General features: G+C 38.8%; 1 protein-coding gene across 2 annotated transcripts in view; it reads right to left on the bottom strand.

Moving 5' to 3' along the window:
* The window catches only part of NSL1 (NSL1 component of MIS12 kinetochore complex), a 47,057-nt gene that overhangs the window by 16,241 nt on the left and 7,081 nt on the right, over positions 1-23,735 (bottom strand). For both annotated transcript variants that reach the window (XM_084978065.1, XM_084978064.1), the window contains exons 3-4: positions 23,292-23,422; positions 21,460-21,514 (exon numbers count right to left, since the gene is read on the bottom strand). In XM_084978065.1, coding sequence (XP_084834191.1) covers positions 21,460-21,514; positions 23,292-23,422 — 186 coding nt within the window. The remainder of the gene's footprint in view (positions 1-21,459; positions 21,515-23,291; positions 23,423-23,735) is intronic.

The raw sequence follows: 23,735 nt of genomic DNA, 5'->3' as shown, positions 1-23,735 counted from the left end.
TGTGTAACTACCTGTAAATATTCTGGCAGTGGCTTAAGCAAGTAGTCACTATTAGAAGGAAGAGGAACTGTCTCTAAGTCCTCTGCTTGTAGGGTCAGCAAAAGAATTGGAACTATAAAGTCTACTGTAGAGAAACTTAAAATAGCTCCTTGTCATCACTACATGTTCAGTGAAGGACAGGAAATAATAAAAAGGGAGTCTCTTAGGTTAACTACAAAGAACTTTTTTAAAAAGAGGATGATATAGAAGCAATGGTTAGTTTTACTAACAGGACCACAAAAGGTTATAACTGACAAATGAAAACACATCCGCATGGTAGTTAATTAGAAGATTGCTGCAAAGATATTTTTCAAAAGTTTGCTCTTAAAAATGTGGAAGTGAGGCGCTTTTGACTACACTGCCTTCCCTTGTCACTTGCTTTCTAAAACATAGGGAAATGAAAAAGTGGAAATGAAAGATTGAGTAATCAACCTTGTTTTGTTTTCAGGTCACTGAACCGACTAAACTAGGAAACATGAAATTCCAAAAGCCTGCACAAATTCAGAAATTCAGCAAAAATGAATTAACTGAGTGCTTCCTTGATATTTCCATTGTATTTTATGAGCATGATGAGCAAACATGCATAACCTAGGATGTCTGGCTTGTACTAGTTTTAAAGGGGTAACTAAAAGCATGAATAAGAACCACGAATTGAAAAGTAGCATCCCTCATGAAAATGAAACCAAAAATGCAGCAGTGATTTATGACTTTCTGGAAGAGATTCCTTTGCTACAACTTAATCAGATCTGTTTAACACACCTGCTGCGTGGCAGGTGTATAGTCCTCTGTATTCACTCCTACCTGCACTTCACCAGCTTCTTCTGTATTGGAGAGCTGCATCTCTCTTAAGGTATCATGTTATTTCCAAACTCCTAACTTGTGTAATCTTGCCTCAGCCAAGTCTCTAACCTTATCCTGTAACATTCTTTCCCTCTATTCCTTCCACTATAGCCACTGTAGCCCCAGTGGTCTTCTGTTCTATAAACACTCAAGCTCATTCTTAACTTAGGAACCTTATTCTATCGCTCTTCTCTCCAACTGAAAAGCTCTTCCTCTTGTCACAAGATAATTCCTTCGTGTTACTTCCTCAGAAAAGTGTTTTCCAGCACTGAACCCATCACCCTAGCACTGACGTTATTCCTTTTTCCATTTGCTGATGCTTTTCTTCTGCCACCAGAATGTAAGCTCTGCAGAGCAAGGACGCTGCCTGGGTTGCTCACCATTACATCCTCTGCACTAAGAAGAGCTCTGGCATATAGTAGACATTCAATAAATATCTTGATTACATGCATGAATAATAGTCATGCAGTAAGTATGGAGCACGGCGTTATATACTGGCTACATATAATGCAAACACAAAGAGCTCACGAAGCTTTCAGTTTTGTGAGAAAACATAAAGAAATACACGAATACATATAACAAATGCTAGAGTTCCTGTCGTGGCTCAGTGGTTAATGAATCCGACTAGGAACCATGAGGTGGTGGGTTTGATCCCTGGCCTTGCTCAGTGGGGTAAGGATCCAGCGTTGCCGTGAGCTGTGGTGTAGGTCTCAGACATGGCTCAGATCCCGTGTTGCTGTGGCTCTGGTGTAAGGCAGGCGGCTACAGCTCCAATTCGACCCCTAGCCTGGGAACCTCCATATGCTGTGGGTGTGGCCCAAGAAATGGCAAAAAGACCAAAAAAAAAAAAAATACATATAACAAATGCTATTAAAGAAACAAACAAGTGTCATGATAGAGAACTGGGAGAGGCTATTTTAATTAGTGTGATTAGGGAAGATCTCTAATCTCAATGCAAGGGCGACGTGTTCAGGTGCTGGAGGTAGTACTTAAATGAGAAAGGAGAGGTTGAGAAGATGCCAATCTTAGCAGCACTGGGGAAAACCCCGTGTGAAAGCGAGGCACTCTGAGAGAACTCCAAGACGGGACCTAGGTCTACAACACAAAGGAAAGTGCCAGGTCATGTAAGGGACTGCTGAAAGGTTTGAAGCTTATTACACATATTTCTTCATTAGAAGATTTTAAGATTTTAAGCAGAGGAATTAAAGTTGATCTATGTATTTAAGAGCATCCTAGATTTCTAGTCAAGCTGGTCTTGGAAGTTCACAAAACTCACCACCTTTGTCCAAAACATCATTGGATAGATAGAGAAAGTTTAAAAGACAAATCCCAAAGCATACACTTCTATGGGCCAGAAAACAGTCGAAGAGTAAAAGCTGCAAGTCAGGCTAAAGTTGTAGATCCACTGGTAGAGAGGTGGCAGGTAGGCAAGAGTAGCCAGGAATTTGCTTCCCACAAGACAAAAGAGGCTCAAACTGCTCCAGAGGAGCAGGAAATGAGGAAAGTCAGCTTCAGATGTGAAACCAAGGGCTGAGGTAGAGTTTTCCCACCCTTAATAGGAAGCTGGAAAAACACAAAAACAAAAGAACAGTTATTAGCCACAGTGAGGAGTGGCAGCATGCTTAAAGCTACACTAGAAATGATAGGAAGCAAAGAATGCCACAAAGCCTTTGGCCTAGATTAAGGTGCCTGCTGATTTAGTGACTAGATCCACTATCTCCAATATTACAGTGGAACAGGGGCCCCACAGTGCCAATATCAATTTAATATATGGTTCCTGCCTGGGATTATTCAGGAGACAGATAAAAGGCAACCACAAAATGATTAGACAGAAGATCCCATCGTGGCTCAGTAGAAACAAATCTGACTAGTATCCATGAGGACACAGGATCAATCCCTGGCCTCGCTCAGTAAGGATCTGGTGTTGCCATGAGCTGTGGTATAGGCCAGCGGCTACAGCTCCATGGGTATGGCCCTAAAAAAGAGACAAATAAAAACGCACACACACAAAACAACCAAAACGACTAGATAGTAAGAGGGGAAAGCAGCAATAAGAAAATAAGCACATGAAAAACTTAGGTCAAGAAGCACTAGCTGAGCAAAATTCTTTTTTTTTGTCTTTTCTAGGGCTACACCTGTGGCATGTGGAGGTTCCCAGGCTAGGGGTCGAATTGGAGCTGTGGCCCCCAGCCTACACCAGAGCCACAGCAACACGGGATCTGAGCCGCCTCTGTGACCTACACCACAGCTCACGGCAACGCTGGATCCTTAACCCACTGAGCAAAGCCAGGGATCAAACCCGCAACCTCATGGTTCCTAGTCGGATTCGTTAACCACTGAGCCACGATGGTTGCTCAGCAAAATTCTTAAATACACAAAAAATTACAACCATGAAAGTCAATATAACAACGTCAAGGAGATGAACTTACTGTGGATGGAATAAAAACAGAAAATCTGAAAATGATCTTTAAAGGTTTAGGACCCTCCAACAGCTAAGGGAAATCATAAGAGACATTACAAAAGAAAAATAAATTAAGGGATAAAATAATATAAAAATAGAAGAAATGATAAAGAAGCAAAGTCGAAGGATTAAGTTAAAGATTTTCTAAAAGATAGGAGTCCTCAGATTGAAAATATACATAGAGATCTTAGTGGAAGAGGAGACAAAAGAGGAAGAAAGAAAAATAGGAGTTCCCATTGTGGCTCAGTAGGTTAAGAACCCAATACTGTGCCCTTGAGGACGAGGATTCAGTCCCTGACCTCGCTCAGTGAGTTAAGGAACCGGCGTTGCCACAAGTTGTGGCACAGGTCACAGATGTGGCTTGGATCTGGCCTTGCTGTTGCTGTGGCGTAGGCCCCAACCGCAGCTCCGATTCAACCCCTAGCCCGGAAACTTCTATATGCCGCAGGTGTGGCCCTAAAAAGAAAAAAACAAAAAATGCCCCCAAGCCCCAAAGAACATGTATATAACCTATTTAAATAAAATCGAGGGAAGCTGTGGAGCACGCAGGTTACTCCAGCCCATGTTCTCCTGCTCCCTGGCCCACCATGGCCACATGAGGAGACTGTCAGGCACATCCACCCCTGACCTGGAGTGACTCAGCTCCCTCTGGGGTTTTTCGGAGGAAATCGCTCCCAGGCAGCTGTGGATTTGGTGCATCTACGGGACAGAATGATCATCTCTAGGTCCACCTGTGTTGCTGCAAATGGCAGTATTTCATTCTTTTTTATGGCGGAGTAATATTGAGGTCGCTGGTTTAAATTGGCTGGTCTCACTGAGAGCTGGTGTCTTCACACAGCCTTGAAGAAGGTGAGTGAGTGACCCCTGTGATTATCTGGGAGAAGAGCCTCCTAGGAACTCGAGGGAAGAAGAGATGCACAGATTTATTTTTAAAATATATTTTTATTTGATGGAGTTCCCATCATGGCTCAGCACTTAACAAGCCCAACTAGCATCCATGAGGACGTGGGTTTCATCCCTGCCTCGCTCAGTGGTGGCAGATCTAAGGGTCGGACTGGCTATGACCAGAGGTAATCTTCTAAAACCCAGTGGCCCGGTGGAGACTGGATTAAGATGGCGGAATAGAAGGACTAGAGCTCAACTTCTCTCCTAAAAACAGCAAAATTCACAACTAAAGGCTGAGCAATCTCCACCCAAATGGACTGGAAACCTTAAAAAAGATATCCTACTCCAGAAGAAAAAGAGGAGGCCATATCAAGAGGTAGGAGGGGCGATTTCGCGATATAAACAACCCCATACCTCCTGGGTGGGAAGCTCCACAGACTGGAAAGTAACTGGTTCACAAAGACTCACCTACAGGAGAGTTCTGAGCCCCATATCAGACTCTCACATGAGGGGATCTGGCACTGGGAGAAAGAGCCCCTGGAGCATCTGGCATTGAAGGCCAGTGGGGCTTGTGCGCAGGAGCTCCATGGGACTGGGGGAAACGGAGACCCCATTCTTAAAAGGCGCACACAGACTTTCACGTGCACTGGGTCCCAGGGCAAAGCAAAGTCTCCATAGGAATCTGGGTCAAACCTGACTGCAGTTCTTGGAGGACATCCTGGGAAAACAGGGGTGAATGTGGCTTGTTGTGACGAAAGGACATTGGAAGCAAAGCTCTTGGCAGTATTCAGCAGCTGCCTTTCTCTGGAGGTGGCCATTTGGGGAAAATCTGGCCCTACCCATCAGTCAGCTGCTGAGAAGCCCCAGGGTAAACAACAATCCAGATGGGATCACAGCCCCACCCCTCAGTAAACAGGCTACCTAAAGACCCCCCAGGCACACAGCTGCCTCTAATCCCATCCAGAGGCTAAGCCCCACCCACCAGAGGGATTAGAATCAGCTCCACCTACCAGTGGGCAGGCATCAGGCCCTCCCATGAGGAAGCCTACAGCAAGCCCCCATACCAACTTCAGCCACAAGGGGGCAGACACCAGAAGTAAGAGAGGCTATAACTCTATTATCTGTAAAAAGGTCACCACACCAAAAACCTATAGAAATGAAAAGACAGAGAACTATAACTCAGATGAGGGAGAAAGGAAAAACTCCAAAAAATCAGCTAAGCAATGAGATTTTCAGCCTCCAGGAAAAAGACTTTAGACTGTTGATGCTGAAGATGATGCAAGACATTGGAAATAAACTGGAGGCAAAGATGGATAACTTGCACTCCAAATGGATTAAAGACCTAGATATAAGACCAGACACTATAAGACTGTTAAAGGAAAACATAGGCCAAACACTCTCTGACATAAACGACAGCAGCATCTTCTCAGATCCACCTCTTAGAGTATTGACAACAAAAACAAAAATAAACACATGGGACCTAATCAAATTTAAAAGTTTCTGCACAGCAAAGGAAACCCTAAACAACACGAAAAGACAACCCACAGAATGGGAGAAAATCTTTGCAAGTGAATCCACTGACAAGGGATTAATCTCCAAAATTTATAAACACCTTCTGCAGCTCCATACCAAAAAAACAAACAACCCCATCCAAAAATGGGCAGAAGATCTAGACAGTTCTCCAAAGAAGAAGACATACAGATGGCCAAAAAACACATGAAAAGATATTCAACATCACTCGTCATTAGAGAAATGCAAATCAAAACCACGATGAGGTACCACCTTACACCAGCCAGACTGGCCATCATCCAAAAGTCTACAAACAATAAGTGCTGGAGAGGGTGTGGAGAAAAAGGAACCCTCGTACACTGTTGGTGGGATTGTAAATTGGTGCAACCACTGTGGAAAACAGTATGGAGATTCCTCAGAAAACTAAAAATAAAACTACCATTTAATCCAGAAATCCCATCCTGGGCATCTACCCAGAGAAAACCATGACTCGAAAAGACACATGTACTCCGATGTTCATTGCAGCACTATTTACAATAGCCAAGACATGGAAACAACCTAAATGTCTATCGACAGAGGAGTGGCTAAAGAAGAGGTGGTACATATACACAATGGAATATTGCTCATCCCTTAAAAGGAACAAAATACCGGCATTTTTAGCAACATGGATGGACCTAGAAATTATCATGCTAAGTGAAGTCAGCCATACAATGAGACACCAACATCAAATGCTTTCACTGGCATGTGGAATCTGAAAAAAGGACAGACTGAACTTCTTTGCAGAACAGATGCTGATTCACAGACATTGAAAAACTTATGGTCTCTGGGGGAGACAGTTTGGGGGTGGGGGGGGATGTGCTTGGGCTGTGGGATGGGAATCCAGTGAAATCAGATTTTATGATCATTATACAACTACAGATGTGATAAATTCATTTGAGTAATAAAAATAAATAAATAAAATTGAGTGCATGTGTACAAAAGCATGAAAAAAATTACCAATAAAAAGCATGGTGATTAACTATATGTTACACAGTTGAGTGAAAAAAAAGCATAAAATAAACAATATTGTGTAATTAGACCAAAAAAACCCTCAAAACTTCTTGTGTCTATTTGCCCACATACAAACACATTGACAAAGATCTAAAATTAGATATACCAGGAGTTCCCATTGTGGCTCATCAGTAACAACCCGACTTGTATCCATGAGGATGTGGGTTTGATCCCTAGGAGCATCAAGTGTGAAAACCACAGGGCCAGTGGGTGTTTGGCACATCCTGTGTGAAACAGCAAGAATGCTAGAATGTCTGGAGCACAATAAACAAAGGTGAGAGTGGTAAGAAACTACAGTCAAAGATGAAGGGAGAGGAGCTACCAGGGACCAGGTCAGAGAGGATCTTGCAGAGCAAGTGAAGTTTTATGGGAAGCCACTGGTGACTTTTAAGCAGTGGGTGACATAATCTGACTATGCTTTATAAGGAATCCTCGGAGGCTGTGCAGCAAACTGAAATGGAAGGAGACTGGTGAGGAGACTACTGTAGCAGTCCCAGGACATGGAGGACATGGTGACAAGGACAAGAGCAGTAGAGATGGATCTGGTGAGAAGGAGTGGGGATTTGGCATAGGTTTTCAAGGTAAAAACAGCCAGATCTGCAGGTGGATTAAAGGGATTATCAAGCAATATACTATAACGCTGGTTACTGGTTATAAATATGTTAATAGTGGTTATTCCCTGAGTACCTGATTTCATGTGATTTAACTTTGTTTCTTTTGCTTTTAACACTTTTGGAATGCGAATGCATTTTTATATAATCAAGACAAAGCAAAAACGTTTTCAATGTTAAAAAAAAAATAAGGAAAAAGTGCACCCCAAACACCATGCTAAATAAATGAAAAGAAACATCTAGCTATATTGCAGTAAAATTGCAGAGCATTAAGAATGTCAAAAAAAAAAAAAAAAAAAAAAGGAGTTCCCGTCATGGCGCAGTGGTTAACGAATCCGACTAGGAACCATGAGGTTGCGGGTTCGGTCCCTGCCCTTGCTCAGTGGGTTAACGATCCAGCGTTGCCATGAGCTGTGGTGTAGGTTGCAGACGCGGCTCGGATCCCACGTTGCTGTGGCTCTGGCGTAGGCCGGTGGCTACAGCTCCGATTCAACCCCTAGCCTGGGAACCTCCATATGCCGCGGGAGTGGCCCAAGAAATAGCAACAACAACAACAAAAGACAGCAAAAGACAAAAAATAAAAAATAAAAAAACCTGAAAAATCAGGAGAAGAAAAATAGATTATCTATAAAAGAATGGCATTAGCCTCTCAGGAGACTTCTCATCAACAATGAACACCAGGCCTCTAGATTGAAAGGAAGAAGTAAAACTATCTCTATTTGCCAATGACATGACATGATCTTTTTGTAGAAAATTCCATTTACATTAGCAACAAAAGAACAAAATACTTGGGAATAGATGTGATAAAAGCAGTGCTAAAAACTAGAAAACTTTATTGAAAGAAATTAAAGAAGATCTGTATAAATGGAAATACATTTGCTGTTCCTAGATCAGAAAACTCAAGATAGCAATACTTCCAGAAAAATCTACAATCTCAACACAGTCCGTATCAGAATTGCAGCTGGCTTCTTTGCAAAAATTGATAAACTGATTCTAAAATTCATTTGGGAAGTTAAGGGACTCAGCAGAACCAGACAGACCTGGAAAAACAAAAAAAACAAAAACAAAAAAAAACAACACACACACAAAAAAAGTTGGATGACTCCCATATTCTGATTCAAAGCATACTACAAAGCTATAATAATCAAGAGACTGTGCTACTGGCCTAAGGACAGATGTACAGATCACTGAAACAGAACTATACATCCACATGTTACAGTTAACTGATTTCCAAGGGTGCCAACACCATTCAATGGGGTATAGAATAGCCTTTTCAACAGATGGTGATAAAACAGATATAGACATACAAAAGAATGAAGCTGGACCCCTACCTCACACCATATACAAAAATTAACTCAAAACGAATCAAAAACTTAAATGTAAGAGTTAAAAGTATAAAACTTGAAAGCATAGATCTTCCTGGCTTTATGCCAGGCAATAATTTCTGAGATATGATACCAAAAGCACAAGCAAGCAAAGGAAAAAAATAAGTTAAGACTTACAAAAATTTATAACTTTTCTACATCAAAATATATCATCAAGAAAGTGAAAAGACAACCCACAGAATGGGATAAAATACTTGCAAATCATGTATCTGACAATGGACTCGTTTCCAGAATATATAAAGAACCATTACGACTAAACAATAAAAAGATAAATAACCCAATTTAAAAATGGTCAAAGGAGGAATTCCCACTGTGGCACAGTGGGTTTAGGATCTGGTGTTGCCACATCTGTGGCACAGGTTGCAGCTGTAGCTCAGGTTTGATCCCTGGCCCAGGAACTTCCATATGCCACATGTGCAGCTGAAAAAGAAAAAAAAAAAATGGTCAGCGGATTTTAAAAGATATTTCTCCAAAGAAGATACGCAAATAGTCAACAAGCACATGAAAGATGTTCATCATTATTAGTATTAGAGAAAGGAAATCAAAATCACAATGAGAGACCACTTGGCATGCACCCATTAGAACGGCTATAATAAAAAAGACCAAAAAAAAAGTCAATAACAAAGGTTGATGAGGATGTGGAAGAACTAGAACCTCCACACTGCTGGTGGAAATGTGAGAGGGTGCAGTCACTTTGAAAGACAGTTCAGCAGTCTCTCTAAACACAGAGTTCCCACAGGATCAGCAATCCCATTCCTAGGTATATATACTCAAGAGAACTAAAAACTTGTCCACACAATAACATGTACATAAACGTTCACAGCAGCAATATTTATAACAGCCAAAAGTAGAAACAGTATAATTATCTATATACTGATAAATGGATAAATGAAATGCGTTATTGTCTATAGAATGGAATATTATTTGGCAATAAAAAGAAATGAAATATTGATACGTGCTATAATATGGACCTTGAAATCAGTATGCTAACTGAAAGAAGCTATTCTTAAAGGATGATATATTACATGGTTTAATTTATATGGAATGCCTACAATAGTCAAATCAATAGAGACAGAAAGTAGATTAGTGGTTGCCTAGGGTTAGGGGAGAGGAATGAAAAACTGGGGGAGAATGGCCAGAGGGTAGAGTTTCTTTTTGAAGTGATGAAAATGTTTAAAAATTAATTACGGTGATGGTTGCATAACTTTGTCAATACATTAAAAGTCATCGAGTCGTACACTTTAAATGGTAGAGTATATGAATTGTAACTCAATAACGCCATTAGAAAAAAAAAGGGCAAAGATAATGATATCATATATTCCATACAGTAAAAATAAATGAAACAAAATTTAAGAGCAAGAATAGAATAAAAACTAAGACAGTCTACCATCCACAGACTTTTACTCAAAGTACAGAAAGAAACACTTCAGCAAGAGTATTGAACCTAGAAGGAAGGCATGAAATTCCAGAAACAAGAGCAATCACGGGATTTGGCACATTTTGCTAATAAATTAATCACTGAGTGCAAAAAAAGTGGTAACTATTATTAAAGTGTTTTTTTAACAAAAGAAGAAGTAAAGTTCTAGACGCAAACAAGGAGGAAAACCAGAGGAGGGGTATGCTTATTCAGTGGGTAAAGCGTAATAAAGTCCTTGTCTTGCCCAGGAGGGGACTTGAAATGCTGTATAATTCCAGACTGCATTAGACAATTTAGAATTATAGCATGCTAAAATTTCATAGGTAACACTAAAGGAAAAGAAACACAGCATACAGCTTCCAAATCAGAAAAAAAAAAAAAAAAGGAAAATAAGAGAATAAAGAAAAATCTGTCAACATGCTAGCAAAAAAAAAAAGAGAGAGAGAAAAAGAAAACTCATATTCGAAAACTACAAAAAAATCTGGAGCTGAACTATGAAAGTTCTACATGTCAAGACTTGAGGATATGGCTAAAGCGGGACTTAAAGATAAATCTGGGAGTTCCTGTCATGGCGCAGTGGTTAACGAATCCGACTAGGAACCATGAGGTTGCGGGTTCGGTCCCTGCCCTTGCTCAGTGGGTTAACGATCCAGCGTTGCCGTGAGCTGTGGTGTAGGTTGCAGACGCGGCTCGGATCCCGCGTTGCTGTGGCTCTGGCGTAGGCCGGTGGCTACAGCTCCGATTCAACCCCTAGCCTGGGAACCTCCATATGCCGCGGGAGCGGCCCAAGAAATAGCAAAAAGACAAAAAAAAAAAAAAAAAAAGATAAATCTGTAGCCTTGAAAACATTTATTTAATAACAACACTGAAGTAAACTAACTAAATGTTTAACTCAAGAAGCTAAAAACAGAGAAAACGCAAGAAAGCAGGAAGACCACACTAGAGATAAGATCAGTATTTAAGGAGCCAGAAAACTAAAAAACAAAAGAGAAACTCTGCAAAACAAAAAGCTGACTCTCTGAAAAGACCAATGAAGACAAAAAAACCTATAGCAAGATTTAAGAAAAAAAGAGAAAGCAACACCAAACAATAGTAAGTAATAAGCCTATGTGGAATAGAGATTTTTTTCATTATAAGCAACTACTATAGTTTCATACCAATATATTGAACACATGGATGAAATAGACTATTTTTCAAATATTACCAAAACTGATTCAAGAAAAAAATTTAAAAACTGAAGAAATCAATAGCCATTAAGTATACTAAATCAGTTAAGTTAAACTTACTCCCATAATATAGGCTCATACAGTTTTATACATTAATTTTATCAACTCTTCAAAGAACAAATAACTTCCAATGTTTAGAAACTGTTTTATGAGGGCAGCATAACCTTGATGACAAAATTGGGAAGAGACAGTATTTTTAAAACACATTTTTCTTTTTACTACGGTGCAAATATACTGTTGGTTAACATACTAAATAATATACAGGTAAAAGTATAGGTAAATTTAATTCAAGTGTATGAAGGAAAAAACATAAGAGTTCCCATTGTAGCTCAGTGGCAACAAACCCGACTAGTATCCATGAGGATGTGGGTTTGATCCCTGGCCTTGCTCAGTGGGTTAGGGATGCATGGCTTGGTTCTGGTGTTGCTGTGGCTGTGGCATAGGCCAGCAAGCTGTTGCTCTGATTCAACCCCTCGCCTGGGAACTTCCATAAGCTACAGATGAGGCCCTGAAAAAAAAAAAGCAAATAAAACAAATATGCTTAGTAAGTGGGGTTTTCTCTGTGAATGCAAAGACAACCTTCAGAAAAATTTGTCAATGTGAATTCACCATCTTAGCAGATTTAGAGACAAATAGCATATGATCTAGAAGCACAAGGGAATTGTGAATGATGAAAAATGCTATATGTGAATTGTTGTTATGCCTATGGTTACCTAGTTGTGTACATTTGTCAAAACTCATTATGAATAAGTTGTAAGACAAACCAAAAATTGAGAGCAAATATTTATAGTGTTTAAAACACAAATATCTGGAGTTCCTATCGTGGTGAAGTGGAAATGAATCTGACTATCCATGAGGATGCGGGGTTGATCCCCCGCCTCACTCAGTGGGTCAGGGATCCAGCATTGCCGTGAGCTGTGGTGTAGGTCACAGATACAGCTCGGATCCTGCATTGCTGTGGATGTGGTGTAAGCTGGCAGCTGTAGCTCTGATTGGACCCCTAGCCTGGGAATTTCCATATACCATGGCTTCAGACCTAAAAAAAAAAAAAAAAAAAGCAAACAAACCATCAAACAAAAAACCCCTATAATGTGTGTGCATATGTGCCTGTGTGTAGGACTCTTAGAAATGAGTAAGTCTGAATAACTCAAATGAAAAATGTGCAAAGAATATAAATAGGCAACTCACAAAAGAACATTTAGGGTCAAAGAACATAATAAAGGATGCTTAACTTTCTAACGCTGCTGGTGGGACTCTAAACCGATACCACTCTGGAGGGCTAGTAAAGCACAAATATAATGAAGCTAAAGAGAGACAAATCTGTGAACCTAGAATTCTGCTTCCAGACACCTATCCTAGAAAATCAGTGCCATATTTACACTTTACAAGGAGAAAGGTATAAGAATATTCAATGCAATACTGTTGAAACAGGAAAACAAAACAAAACAAAACCCAAACTATCTAAGTGTCCCTCTGTAGAGGAAGAGATTAACAATGGTGTATTCATACTCAAGAATACTATAAAGAAACTAAGTGAACAGAGGGATATGTGTGTATACGATGTGGAGGGGGAAAAATAAATTGCAGAGTTATATGACTAGTATGGTACAATTTACGTAAAATTTTAAAACAAATGCTATATTTGTTTATGGATATATCTACAAAGTAAAAGCATAAAAACACAGATAGGAAGGATCCGCTCAGCTGGAGGACAGTGGTTACTTCTGACGTAAAAGGGAGCAGAATGAGATGGTACAGGGTAACAAAGAAAGTATCACCTGTATCAGTATCTTTTAATTCCTAAAAAGGTCTGATGCAAGTTTGGCAAAATAGAAATAGCCCTTAAAAATGAGTGGTAGGTACAAAATATTCATTATGGTTCCTAGTTGGATCTGTTTCCACTGTGCCACGACAGGAACTCCAACAAAATATTCATTATGTTATACTCCATCCATGTTTGGCATATGTTTGAAATATTTCAAATAATTTTTTTACAAAGTCACCTCTGCCTTAAAACAAACAAACAAACAAACAAACAAACCCAGTACATTGGGTTGGGAATCCAGCACTGCCACAGCTGTGGTGTAGGTCAAAGCTGCAGCTCCGATTCAATCCCTGGCCAGGGAACTTACACATGCTATGGGTGCAGCCAAAAAAAAAAAAAAAAAAAAAAAAATCAATCAATCAATCAACTCTACCTGATATATATGCAATGGAACAGAAGGGAACAAGAGTGAAATGGAAGATTTGCCAAAAAACATGTCTAGAAATCCTGGTTAGAGGAGGGGTGACCTAGATTAGAGGTGATAATAGAGAGCTGAAGAGAAGCCGATGAACATGAGATTAAATTTCAAAGGAATAATTTGTAGGATTTACTGATGGATTGTATATGGGAAATTCAGGAGAGGAAAGAAGCAAGGCTGACTTCTGGCTAAAGCAGTATGTAGGGAAAGGTGCCATTTACTCAGATGGGGAAAACCTGTAAAGGATCCAGTTGGAGGGGATGCCTGAATCTTCTTATATGTTCATTGGTCACTACCCACACATAAGCTCTTTAGTAAAACTCACTCCTCATTATCTCCATATCCCCCAAAGCTCCTTGCACAATTATGCCAAATCATTGTTATACACATTACTTAAGCAATAAATTTTGAAAAACAAACAACCTTCTTTAAAAGTGTCAGCTTTCAAATAAGGTTGATATCACTTAATATTCTAGTAACAAAAAGGAAAAAAACACTTTCAAGAAGTTCCGACAAGAGATGGGATTAAGATGGTGGAATAGAAGGACTGGAGCTCAACTTCTCTTCTAAACACAACAAAATTACACCCAAGTGTTGAGCAATCTTCAACCAAATGGACCAGAAACCTTCAAAAAGATATCCTACTCCAGAAGACAAAGAGGAGGCCACATCAAGAGGTAGGAGGGGCAATTACATGATATAAGCAACCCCATACCTCCCAGGTGGGAAGCCCCACAGACTGGAAAATAACTGGTTCACAGAGATTCACCTACAGGAGTGAGAGTTCTGAGCCCCGTGTCATGTCCCCACGCCTGGGGATCTGGCATTGGGAGAAAGAGCCCCCAGAACATCTGGCATTGAAGGCCACTGGGGCTTGGGCACAGGAGCTCCAGGGGACTGGGGGAAGTGGACATCCCATTCTTAAAAGGTGCACACAGACTTTCAGGTGCACTCTGTCCCAGGGAAAAGCAAAGTCTCCATAGCAATCTGGAGGACCTCCTGGGAAAACAGGGAGTGAAAGTGACTTGCTGTGGGGGAAGGGCATTTGAAGCAAAGCTCTTGGGAATATTCAGCAGCAGGCCTTTCTCTGGAGATGGCCATTTGGGGAAAATCTGGCCCCACCCCTCAGTCAGCACTGAGAAGCCCCAGGGTAAACAACAATCCAGGTGGGATCACAGCCCCACCCATCAGTATACAGGCTGCCTAAAGAGCCCCCAGGCACACAGATGACTCTAATCTCACCCATAGATGCACCAGAGAGATAGGAATCAGCTCCGCCTACCAGTGGGCAGGCATCAGTCCCTCCCATCAGGAAGCCTACAGCAAGCCCCATACAACTTCAGCCACAAAGGGGGCAGACACCAGGAGTATGAGAGGCTACAACTCTAACATCTATAAAAAGGTCACCACACCAAAAACCTATAAAAATGAAAAGACAGAGAACCATAACTCAGATGAGGGAGAAAGAAAAAAACCCAGAAAATCAGCTAAGTGATGAGGAGATTCCCAGACTCCAGAAAAAAGACTTTAGACTGTTGATGCTGAAGATGATGTAAGACACTGGAAATAAACTGGAGGCAAAGATGCTCAGTTTAGAGGAAACACTGAGCAAAGAGATACAAGATATAAAACTTGAACAAGAAGAGATGCAAAATACAATAACTGAAATTAAAAATTCATTAGAAGCAGCTAACAGCAGAATAAAGGAGGCAGAAGAACAAATAAGCGAGGTGGAGGACAGATTTGTGGAAATCACTGATGCAGAACAGAAAAAAGAAAACAAATGAAGAGAGTCTCAGAGAACTCTGGGACAATGTTAAATGCTCCAACATCTGTATTACAGGGGTGTCAGAAGGAGAAGAGAGAAAGGCACAGAAAAAATATTCGAAGAGATAATAGCTGAAAACTTCCCTAAAATGGGAAAGGAACCACTCACTCAAATCCAGGAAGTGCAACGAGTACCATATAAAATAAACCCAAGGAGGAACACCCCGAGACACATATTAATCAAACTGACCAAAATTAAAGACAAAGAGAAAACATTGAGAGCAGCTAGGGAAAAGAAACAAATAACATACAAGGGAACCCCAATAAGGTTATTGGCAGATTTTTCAGCAGAAACTCTGCAGATAAGAAGGGAGTGGCATGATATACTTAACATGATGAAAGGAAAAAAACCTCCAACCAAAATTACTCTACCCAGCAAGGCTCTCAATCAGATTTGAAGGAGAAATCAAAAAACAGATAAGCAACAGCTAAGACAATTCAGCACCACTAAACCAGCTTTACAACAAATACTAAAAGAACTTCTCTAGGCAGAAAAGAAAAGGCCACAACCAGAAACAAAAATACCAGAAATGACAAGGCTCACCAGTAAAGGTATATATACAGTAAAGGTATGAAATCATCCATGCACAATTATGCCACCAAAATCAGAAATCATGAGAAGAGGCGGGTACAAATGCAGGACACTGGAGATGCACTTACAATTAAGAGACCAACAACTTAAAACAATCTCATACACATATAGACTCTTATATCAAAATTTCAGAGAAACTGCAAACCAAAAATCTACAACTGATACACAAACAAATAAGAAAAATCCACTCAAATACAACACTAAAGACAGTCATCAAACCAGAAGAGGAGAGAATAAGAGAAGAAGGGAAGAAAAAAAGAACAACAAAAACAAATCCAAAGCAATTAACAAAATGGCAATAAGAACATACATATCAATAACTGCCTTAAATGTTAATGGACTAAATGCTCCAACCAAAAGACTTACACTGGATGAATGGATACAAAAACAAGACCCATATATGTGCTGTCTTTATGAGAACCACTTCACTTCTAGGGACACATACAAATTCAAAGTGAGAGGATGGAAGAAAATATTTCATGCAAACGGAAATCAAAAGAAAGCTGGAGTAGCAATACTCATATCAGACAAAATAGACTTTAAAATGAAGAATATTTTAAGGGACAAGGAAGGTCACTACATAATGATCAAAGAATCAATCCAAGAAGATATAACAATTTTAAATATCTACACACCCAACACAGGTTCACCACAATATAAAAGGCAACTGCTAACAACCTTAAAAGGACAAATCGACAATAATGCAATCATAGTCAGGGACTTTAACACCCCGCTTACAGCAATGGACAGATGAACCAGAAATTCAATAAGGAAACACAGGTCCTGAATGAAGCATTAGACCAGATGGACTGAATAGATATTTATAGGACACTCCATCCAAAAGCAACAAAATACACATTCTTCTCAAGCGCACATGGAACATTCTCTAAAATTGATCACATCCTGGGCTACAAATCAAGCCTCAGTAACTTTAAGAAAATTGAAATCATATCAAGCATCTTTTCCAACCACAAAACTATACAACTGGAAATCAACAAGAAAAAAACAGCAGCAAAAAACACAAACATGTGGAGACGCAACAACATGCTACTAAAACAACCAATGGATCACTGAAGAAATCAAAGAGGAAATTTAAAAATACCTAGCAGCAAATGACAATGAAGATACGACACTTCAAAACCTATGGGATGCAGAAAAAGCCGTTCTAAGAGGAAAGTTTATAGCAATACAAGCCCACCTCAGGAAACAAGAAAAAGCTCAAATAAACAAGCTAACTTTACATCTAAAGCAGCTCGAGGGAGAAGAACAGACAGGACCTAAAGTTAGTAGAAGGAAAGAAATCATAAAGATCAGAGCAGAAATCAATGAAATAGAAACAAAGAAAACCATAGAAAAGATCGATGAAATGAAAAGCTGGGTCTTTGAAAAGATCAACAAAATTGATAAACCCCTAGCCAGACTTATCAAGCAAAAAAGAGAGAGGACGCAAATCAATACAATTAGAAATGAAAAAGGAGAAGTAACAACAGACATCACAGAAATACAAAGGATCATAAGAGACTACTGTATGCAACTATACACCAATAAAACAGAAAACCTAGAAGAAATGGACAAATTCTTAGAAAAGTACAATCTTCCAAGACTAAACCAAGATGAAACAGAAAAGAAGAATGGATCAATCACAAAAACTGAAATTGAAACTGTGATTAGAAAACTTCCAACAAACAAAAGTCCAGGACCAGAGGGCTTCACAGGAGAATTCTATCACACATTTAGAGAAGAGCTAACACCTATCCTTCTGAAACCTCCAGAAAAAATCACAGAGGAAGGGACACTCCCAAACTCATTCTATGAGGCCACCATCACCCTGATACCAAAACCAGACAAAGATACCACAAAAAAAGAAAACTACAGGCCAATTTCACTGATGAACATAGATGCAAAAATCCTCAACAAAATATTAGCAAACCACATCCAACAATACATTAAAAGGACTGTACATCATGATCAAGTGGGATTTATCCCAGGGACGCAAGGGTTCTTTGATATCCACAAATCCATCAGTGTGATACACCACATTAACAAACTGAAGAATAAAAACCATATGATCCTCTCAATAGATGCGGGAAAAGCCTTTGACAAAATCCAACACCCATTTCTGATAAAAACCCTTCAGAAAGTGGGCATAACGGGAACCTACCTCAACATGATAAAGGCCATATACGACAAACCCACAGCTATTATTCTCAATGGTGAAAAGCTGAAAGAATTCCTGCTGAGATCAGGAACAAGACAAGGATGTCCGCTCTCGCCACTACTCTTCAACATGGTTTTGGAAGTCCTAGCCACAGCAATCAAAGAAGTAAAAGAGATAAAGGGAATCCAAAAGGGAAAGGAAGAAGTAAAACTATCACTATTTGCAGATGACATGATACTATACCTAGAGAATCCTAAAGACTCTACCAGAAAACTGTTAGAGCTCATCCACGAATTTGGCAAAGTCGCAGGATACAAAATTAATACACAGAAATCAACTGCACTTCCATACACTAACAATGAAAGATCAGAAAGAGAAATTAGGGAAGCAATCCCATTTATCATCACATCGAAAAGAACAAAATAGCTAAGAGTAAACCTACCTAAAGAGACAAAAGACCTGTACTCTCAAAATTCTACGACGCTGATGAAAGAAATCAAAGATGACACAAATAGATGGAAAGACAAACCATGCTCTTGGATTGGAAGAGTTAATACTATCAAAATGACTATACTACCTAAGGCAATATACAGATTCAATGCAATCCCTATCAAATTACCAAGGACATTTTTCACAGAACTCGAACAAAATATGTTAAAGTTTGCTTGGAAGCACAAAAGATCCAGAATAGCCAAAGACAACCTAAAAAAGAAAAATAGAGCTGGAGGAATCAGGCTTCCTGACTTCAGACTATACTACAAAGCAACAGTCATCACTCTTGGTTTTGAAATCACTTAATAAAATATTCATATCCAGGAAACCTCCCAGATTCTCTTTTGACATACTTCACCCTTAAATAAGTCTATGGAAAATTCTAAAACTAAGAACATTCTCATATCTAATATACTATCTCATATCTAAGAAAATTAAGGATTGGGGATGGAAATGCTATAAAATTTGGTTGTGACGATCATTACACAACCATAAGTGTAACTGAGTTATTAAAAAATGCTATAAAATGATAAAAAATTAAAATAGAAGTAAAGAAAATTTTTTAAAAAGTTCCCATAAAAGTTTTCCCATGCAACTTAACAGATTTTTAGGTTCTATACAAATTTATGCTTTTCACTTTCTTCCTAAGCCATTTTAATTAATTTCATAATTTTATCAATTAAATGTGTTATAAGATATGCAGTACTATAAGGTGTGCCACTGTAAATGGGATAGGATTTATAATAGGGTTATTATTACATAGCATTTCCTTATAAACTACTACTTACATATTTTAGTTACAGTTAATAGAACCCCTTACCTCATGTGATTCATAGCACAACCTCAATAAAAAGGCAGGTCATTTCTGTAATATTTAGTGACACAGCTAGAACTTACAGTTTATCTGAAAGCATCAGGTTCCAAATCTAGAATTTGCCATAAAGAAACTGAGGTTTGAAAAAGCCAAGTGACTTGCCCAAAGACATCCAACTAATAAAACTTTAATTTCGCTGTGTTTAAAGAACCATTGCTATTCTATAAACACTATGAAAATGTATAACAACAAAATCTCAGAATTTATCCAAAAGATGTATTCCAACTAGTCCTTTGCTTACTTGTGAAGTCAGAATCATATGATAAAGATTTTTCCACTAATACTACCTAACTGGAATAGCAGAAATAAAATCATGCAGACCTTCAAAGGATCATTTAAGTAGATCTATTTCCCTTTTAAGATAAAAACGTTACCAAGTTTCCTTAGAGGAGAATTAACTATATCTAAAAAGTAACATTTGAGTACATTATGATACCACAAGTTTCAATTATTATTTTTATGTTGTTAGAGACCAAAACCACTAAATACATCAACCACTGCATTTTGGCAACTATCCCTTAGTGAACCACAGCAATTAAGTGTTAGGTCCTAGGTCAATTTTTATTGCCAAATACAGTGAATGCAGCAATTTTAATTTCAGAGTACTTGTACGTTTGTACTTCCGCCCCTTGGTTTGTCCCATTGGCTTGGGACACTTAGGAAGGCAAGTGGATATATTAGAAAGTAATTCAGAATTCAACAACAGTACTCATATGCTACATAAATAAATCAAGGTCTTAACTGTTTTACTAATAGTTCAGAAATGATACTTTTGAGTGCCAAAGGCAAATTCTAAAAGGTCTCTCAGGAAAATTATTGAAAATTTGTACTTATTTATTTATTTTTTAGCTGTGTCTGCATCATGCAGAAGTTCCCAAGCTAGGAACGAACTAGAGCCACAGCAGTGACAACACGGAATCCTTGACTGCTAGGCCACCTGGGGAATTCCAGTTGTTACAAACTTTTAAATGTGAAAACAAGAGCCATTTAAAGTTATATATCATCCATATTTTTAGCAACACCAGCTCTGTTGCTAGATTTACAAAGTTTGTATTAATTTTATTTGTGTTTTAGAGGATGCACTTAAGTGGAAACAGAATTGAGTTCAAAGGCATAGTAAGTGTGCATATCTCCTTAAATTCAATGCTATATTTTTACTGGATTTTATTCTGTAAATGATGGGAAATTAATGAAGATTATCACACTGAGGAGAGATACCATGCGCGCTTTAATAGTATAACTTTGGCTACATGCAAAGAATGGAGAGTTTTAATAGCATTAGGGATGGGAGGGTAATACAATAGAAGTTAGAGACTGGGAAGGTGTTACAATAATCTAGATTGGGAGAGAGTTTAGTAAAATCCAGATTCCTGGGTCTTAGTCCTAGAGATTCTGAGTTGGTAGGTGTAGATCAAGTTCTCATAATTCTAAGTGAAAAAGAGAGCTAAACACTGATGAGTGAGTGAGAGCATCAGAGAGAAGATACCCTCGATGCCGACACCTTTAAGGAGTATCAGGGAGTTCCTGGGTGGCTCGGCGGTTAAAGAACCCGACTAGCATCTATGAGGATTCCGGTTCCATCCCTGGCCTTGCTCAGTGGATTAAGGATCTGGCATTGCCGTAAGCTGTGGTATAGGTCGCAGATGCAGCTCAAATCATGCACTGCTGTGGCTCTGACACAGGCCAGCAGCTACAGCTCCAATTCAGCCCCTAGCCTGGGAGTCTCCATGTGCCATGGGTGTGGCCCCAAAGAGACAAAAAGACAAAATAAAATAAAATAAAAGAATATCAGGAACTCATAAAATTACAAGCTCATGTTTCACTCTTACCACAAATGAATGCTGACTCACCTGGATCGGGATCATATTTTAGGCCTAATGGATGTACAACAGGGTGGTACTGCTTCTAAACATAAAATAAATTTAAACAGATTTAATTTAACCACTCAGTGCCTCATATAAACACCTTCAGCGAATATAAGCAAATATACTATTAACAGCACATCTTTTTCCCCAAAACCAAAAATCCCTCAAAACCCTAACAATCCCCACCCCCACTCCCAATTAGATCCTAAAATCTGTAGGGAAGGGAGGAGAAAAGATCAAATGAAGTCTGAATTATACCTTTTACAGTATTGCCACCTACTGCATACACTAAGATATAGCACCATAAAAAAGCATAAGAAAAGCAATCAAGCAAAATTAAAGGCACGGAGACTGAATCTCGTGTTTATAAAGTATAATGTAGTTTCCAAATTATGAATGGGCTATTTTTCAAAAGTTAAAACAAGTATTTACAACTCAGAACTCATATTCTCATAGAAACTGCTTTAAAAAATGGCGAGGCCACTACCAGGTCAGCACACCAGTGTCTACCTACATATAGGTCTGTAGTAGCTGATTATAAGAACAAGATCCAAGAGTTTTCGTTGTGGCCCAGTAGGTTAAGAACCCAATATGGTGTCCATGAGGATGAAGGTTCAATCCCTGGCTCTGAGCAGTGGGTTAAGGATCTGGTGTTGATACAAGCTGCAGTGTATGTCACAGATGCAGCTTGGATCCAGAGATGCTGTGGCTGCAGCAAAGGCCAGCAGCTGCAGCTCTGATTTGACCCCTAGCTGGGTAACGTCTATATGCCACAGGTGTGGCCATAAAAAGAAAAGAAAAAAAGAAAGAAAAAGCAAAGTGCTCTCTTTTTTCTTACCCAAAGTAGCAGGAGCCAAAAAGAGTGGTTTTTTTGTTTTTTAAAAAAAGGCTATCTTTAATAGCCTCACCCCATCCATTTTGCATCACTTTTTAAACTTCCACAGCAGTGCTCCACCTAGGCCTGTCAACTTTCTTTCATGCAGTGCTGATACTAGGTCAGAGTAGGGAAAGGGTAATAACAGGGAAGGAAGGAGACGCGGGAAAGTAAACCCATTGTGAATGTTTCTCCAGAGCAAACTTTAAAAGTAGATGGAGGGGATGGAGCAGGGTATTTCTTGGAGGACTACTTCTAAAGAAAAAAATTTAAAAAACACCAAAAAATTTTGCTTATAACTATTTTTTTCTTATAGAATGGTAACTAAAATGTTTTAATGTATCTGCCTTTACTCCCTAAAACAATTCCTGAAAGGAAAGTAAATGCAAAATTTATACGTGAAAGTGTACGCTAATTTCAAAAGCTAAGGACAAACAGTATAGCACCACTGAAAGCAACTCGTATATCTCACTCCAGAGGCAAACCTACTTCCACCTCATGATGATTTTCTGGAGCAAAAAACATTACACACAATTCAGAAAGCAAGTTTTGGTGTTATGAACAGGAAGTCAATCTTCATCACCGATTTAACTAAAAGGTCTTCCAAAATATATAAATATATACAAATAATATGCCAAAAACAAAGTCAGGTAGAAGGAAAAAGCTTAAAAAAATAAATTTCTTTTTCCTTCCTAGTCTCAGATTTAAGAAAGTGTCATTCTTCCATTTTAAAGTTCTATTTTATTTTATTATCAGCTGTTGTCAAAACCTAGTGTGACCCAGAAGAGGAGGAAAGTTTTACAACAAACAGTAGTAATCAGGGCAGTAAAAACAAAGGAAACAAAACGTCACTTATCTCCACTTGAATCTTATTCTTTAATTTTTTGTTGTAGCAAAATAGATGTTACATAAAACTTACTATTTCAGAGGTAAATCATCTTACCAGAACTTCTTGTTTTGCTTTTATGATTTTGATGACACATTCAAGGATCTTCCTGGGATACTGCTTACGTTTTGTGGCTACATCAACTATGATTTCATCAAACTGGTCTTCAAGTACTTTTATATCAGAATCTATTTCAAGAGAAACAGAATAATAATAATACCAAAAATAATATAAAAAATATATCCAAAAGTTCCTTAAAACCTATTGTTCATAGTCTACATTAAAATGTAATGTAAGTAAACTAAATTTAGAAAACACAAAATTTAAGGAAAACAAATATGGCACGTAAATGGACGTCCCACTTTGGTGACTGATTTATTTACACATTGAACAGTCAACTACTGAGCCCCTATGGGAAGGCAAGCTTGAATCAGAGAAATAAAATATGAACATAAAATAATTCCTGCTCTCTAAGAGCTCATCATTCACTGGGAGTAACAG

The sequence above is a fragment of the Sus scrofa genome, chromosome 9 (genome assembly GCF_054392235.1).
Source record: "Sus scrofa isolate SSC_HxYL_T2T_F1_AM1 chromosome 9, Sscrofa_HxYL_maternal_Yorkshire_Landrace_v2.0, whole genome shotgun sequence".
NCBI classification, from domain to species: Eukaryota; Metazoa; Chordata; class Mammalia; order Artiodactyla; family Suidae; genus Sus; species Sus scrofa.
Note: the sequence above shows the minus strand (reverse complement) of the source record. Positions and strands in the feature narration are given on the sequence as shown.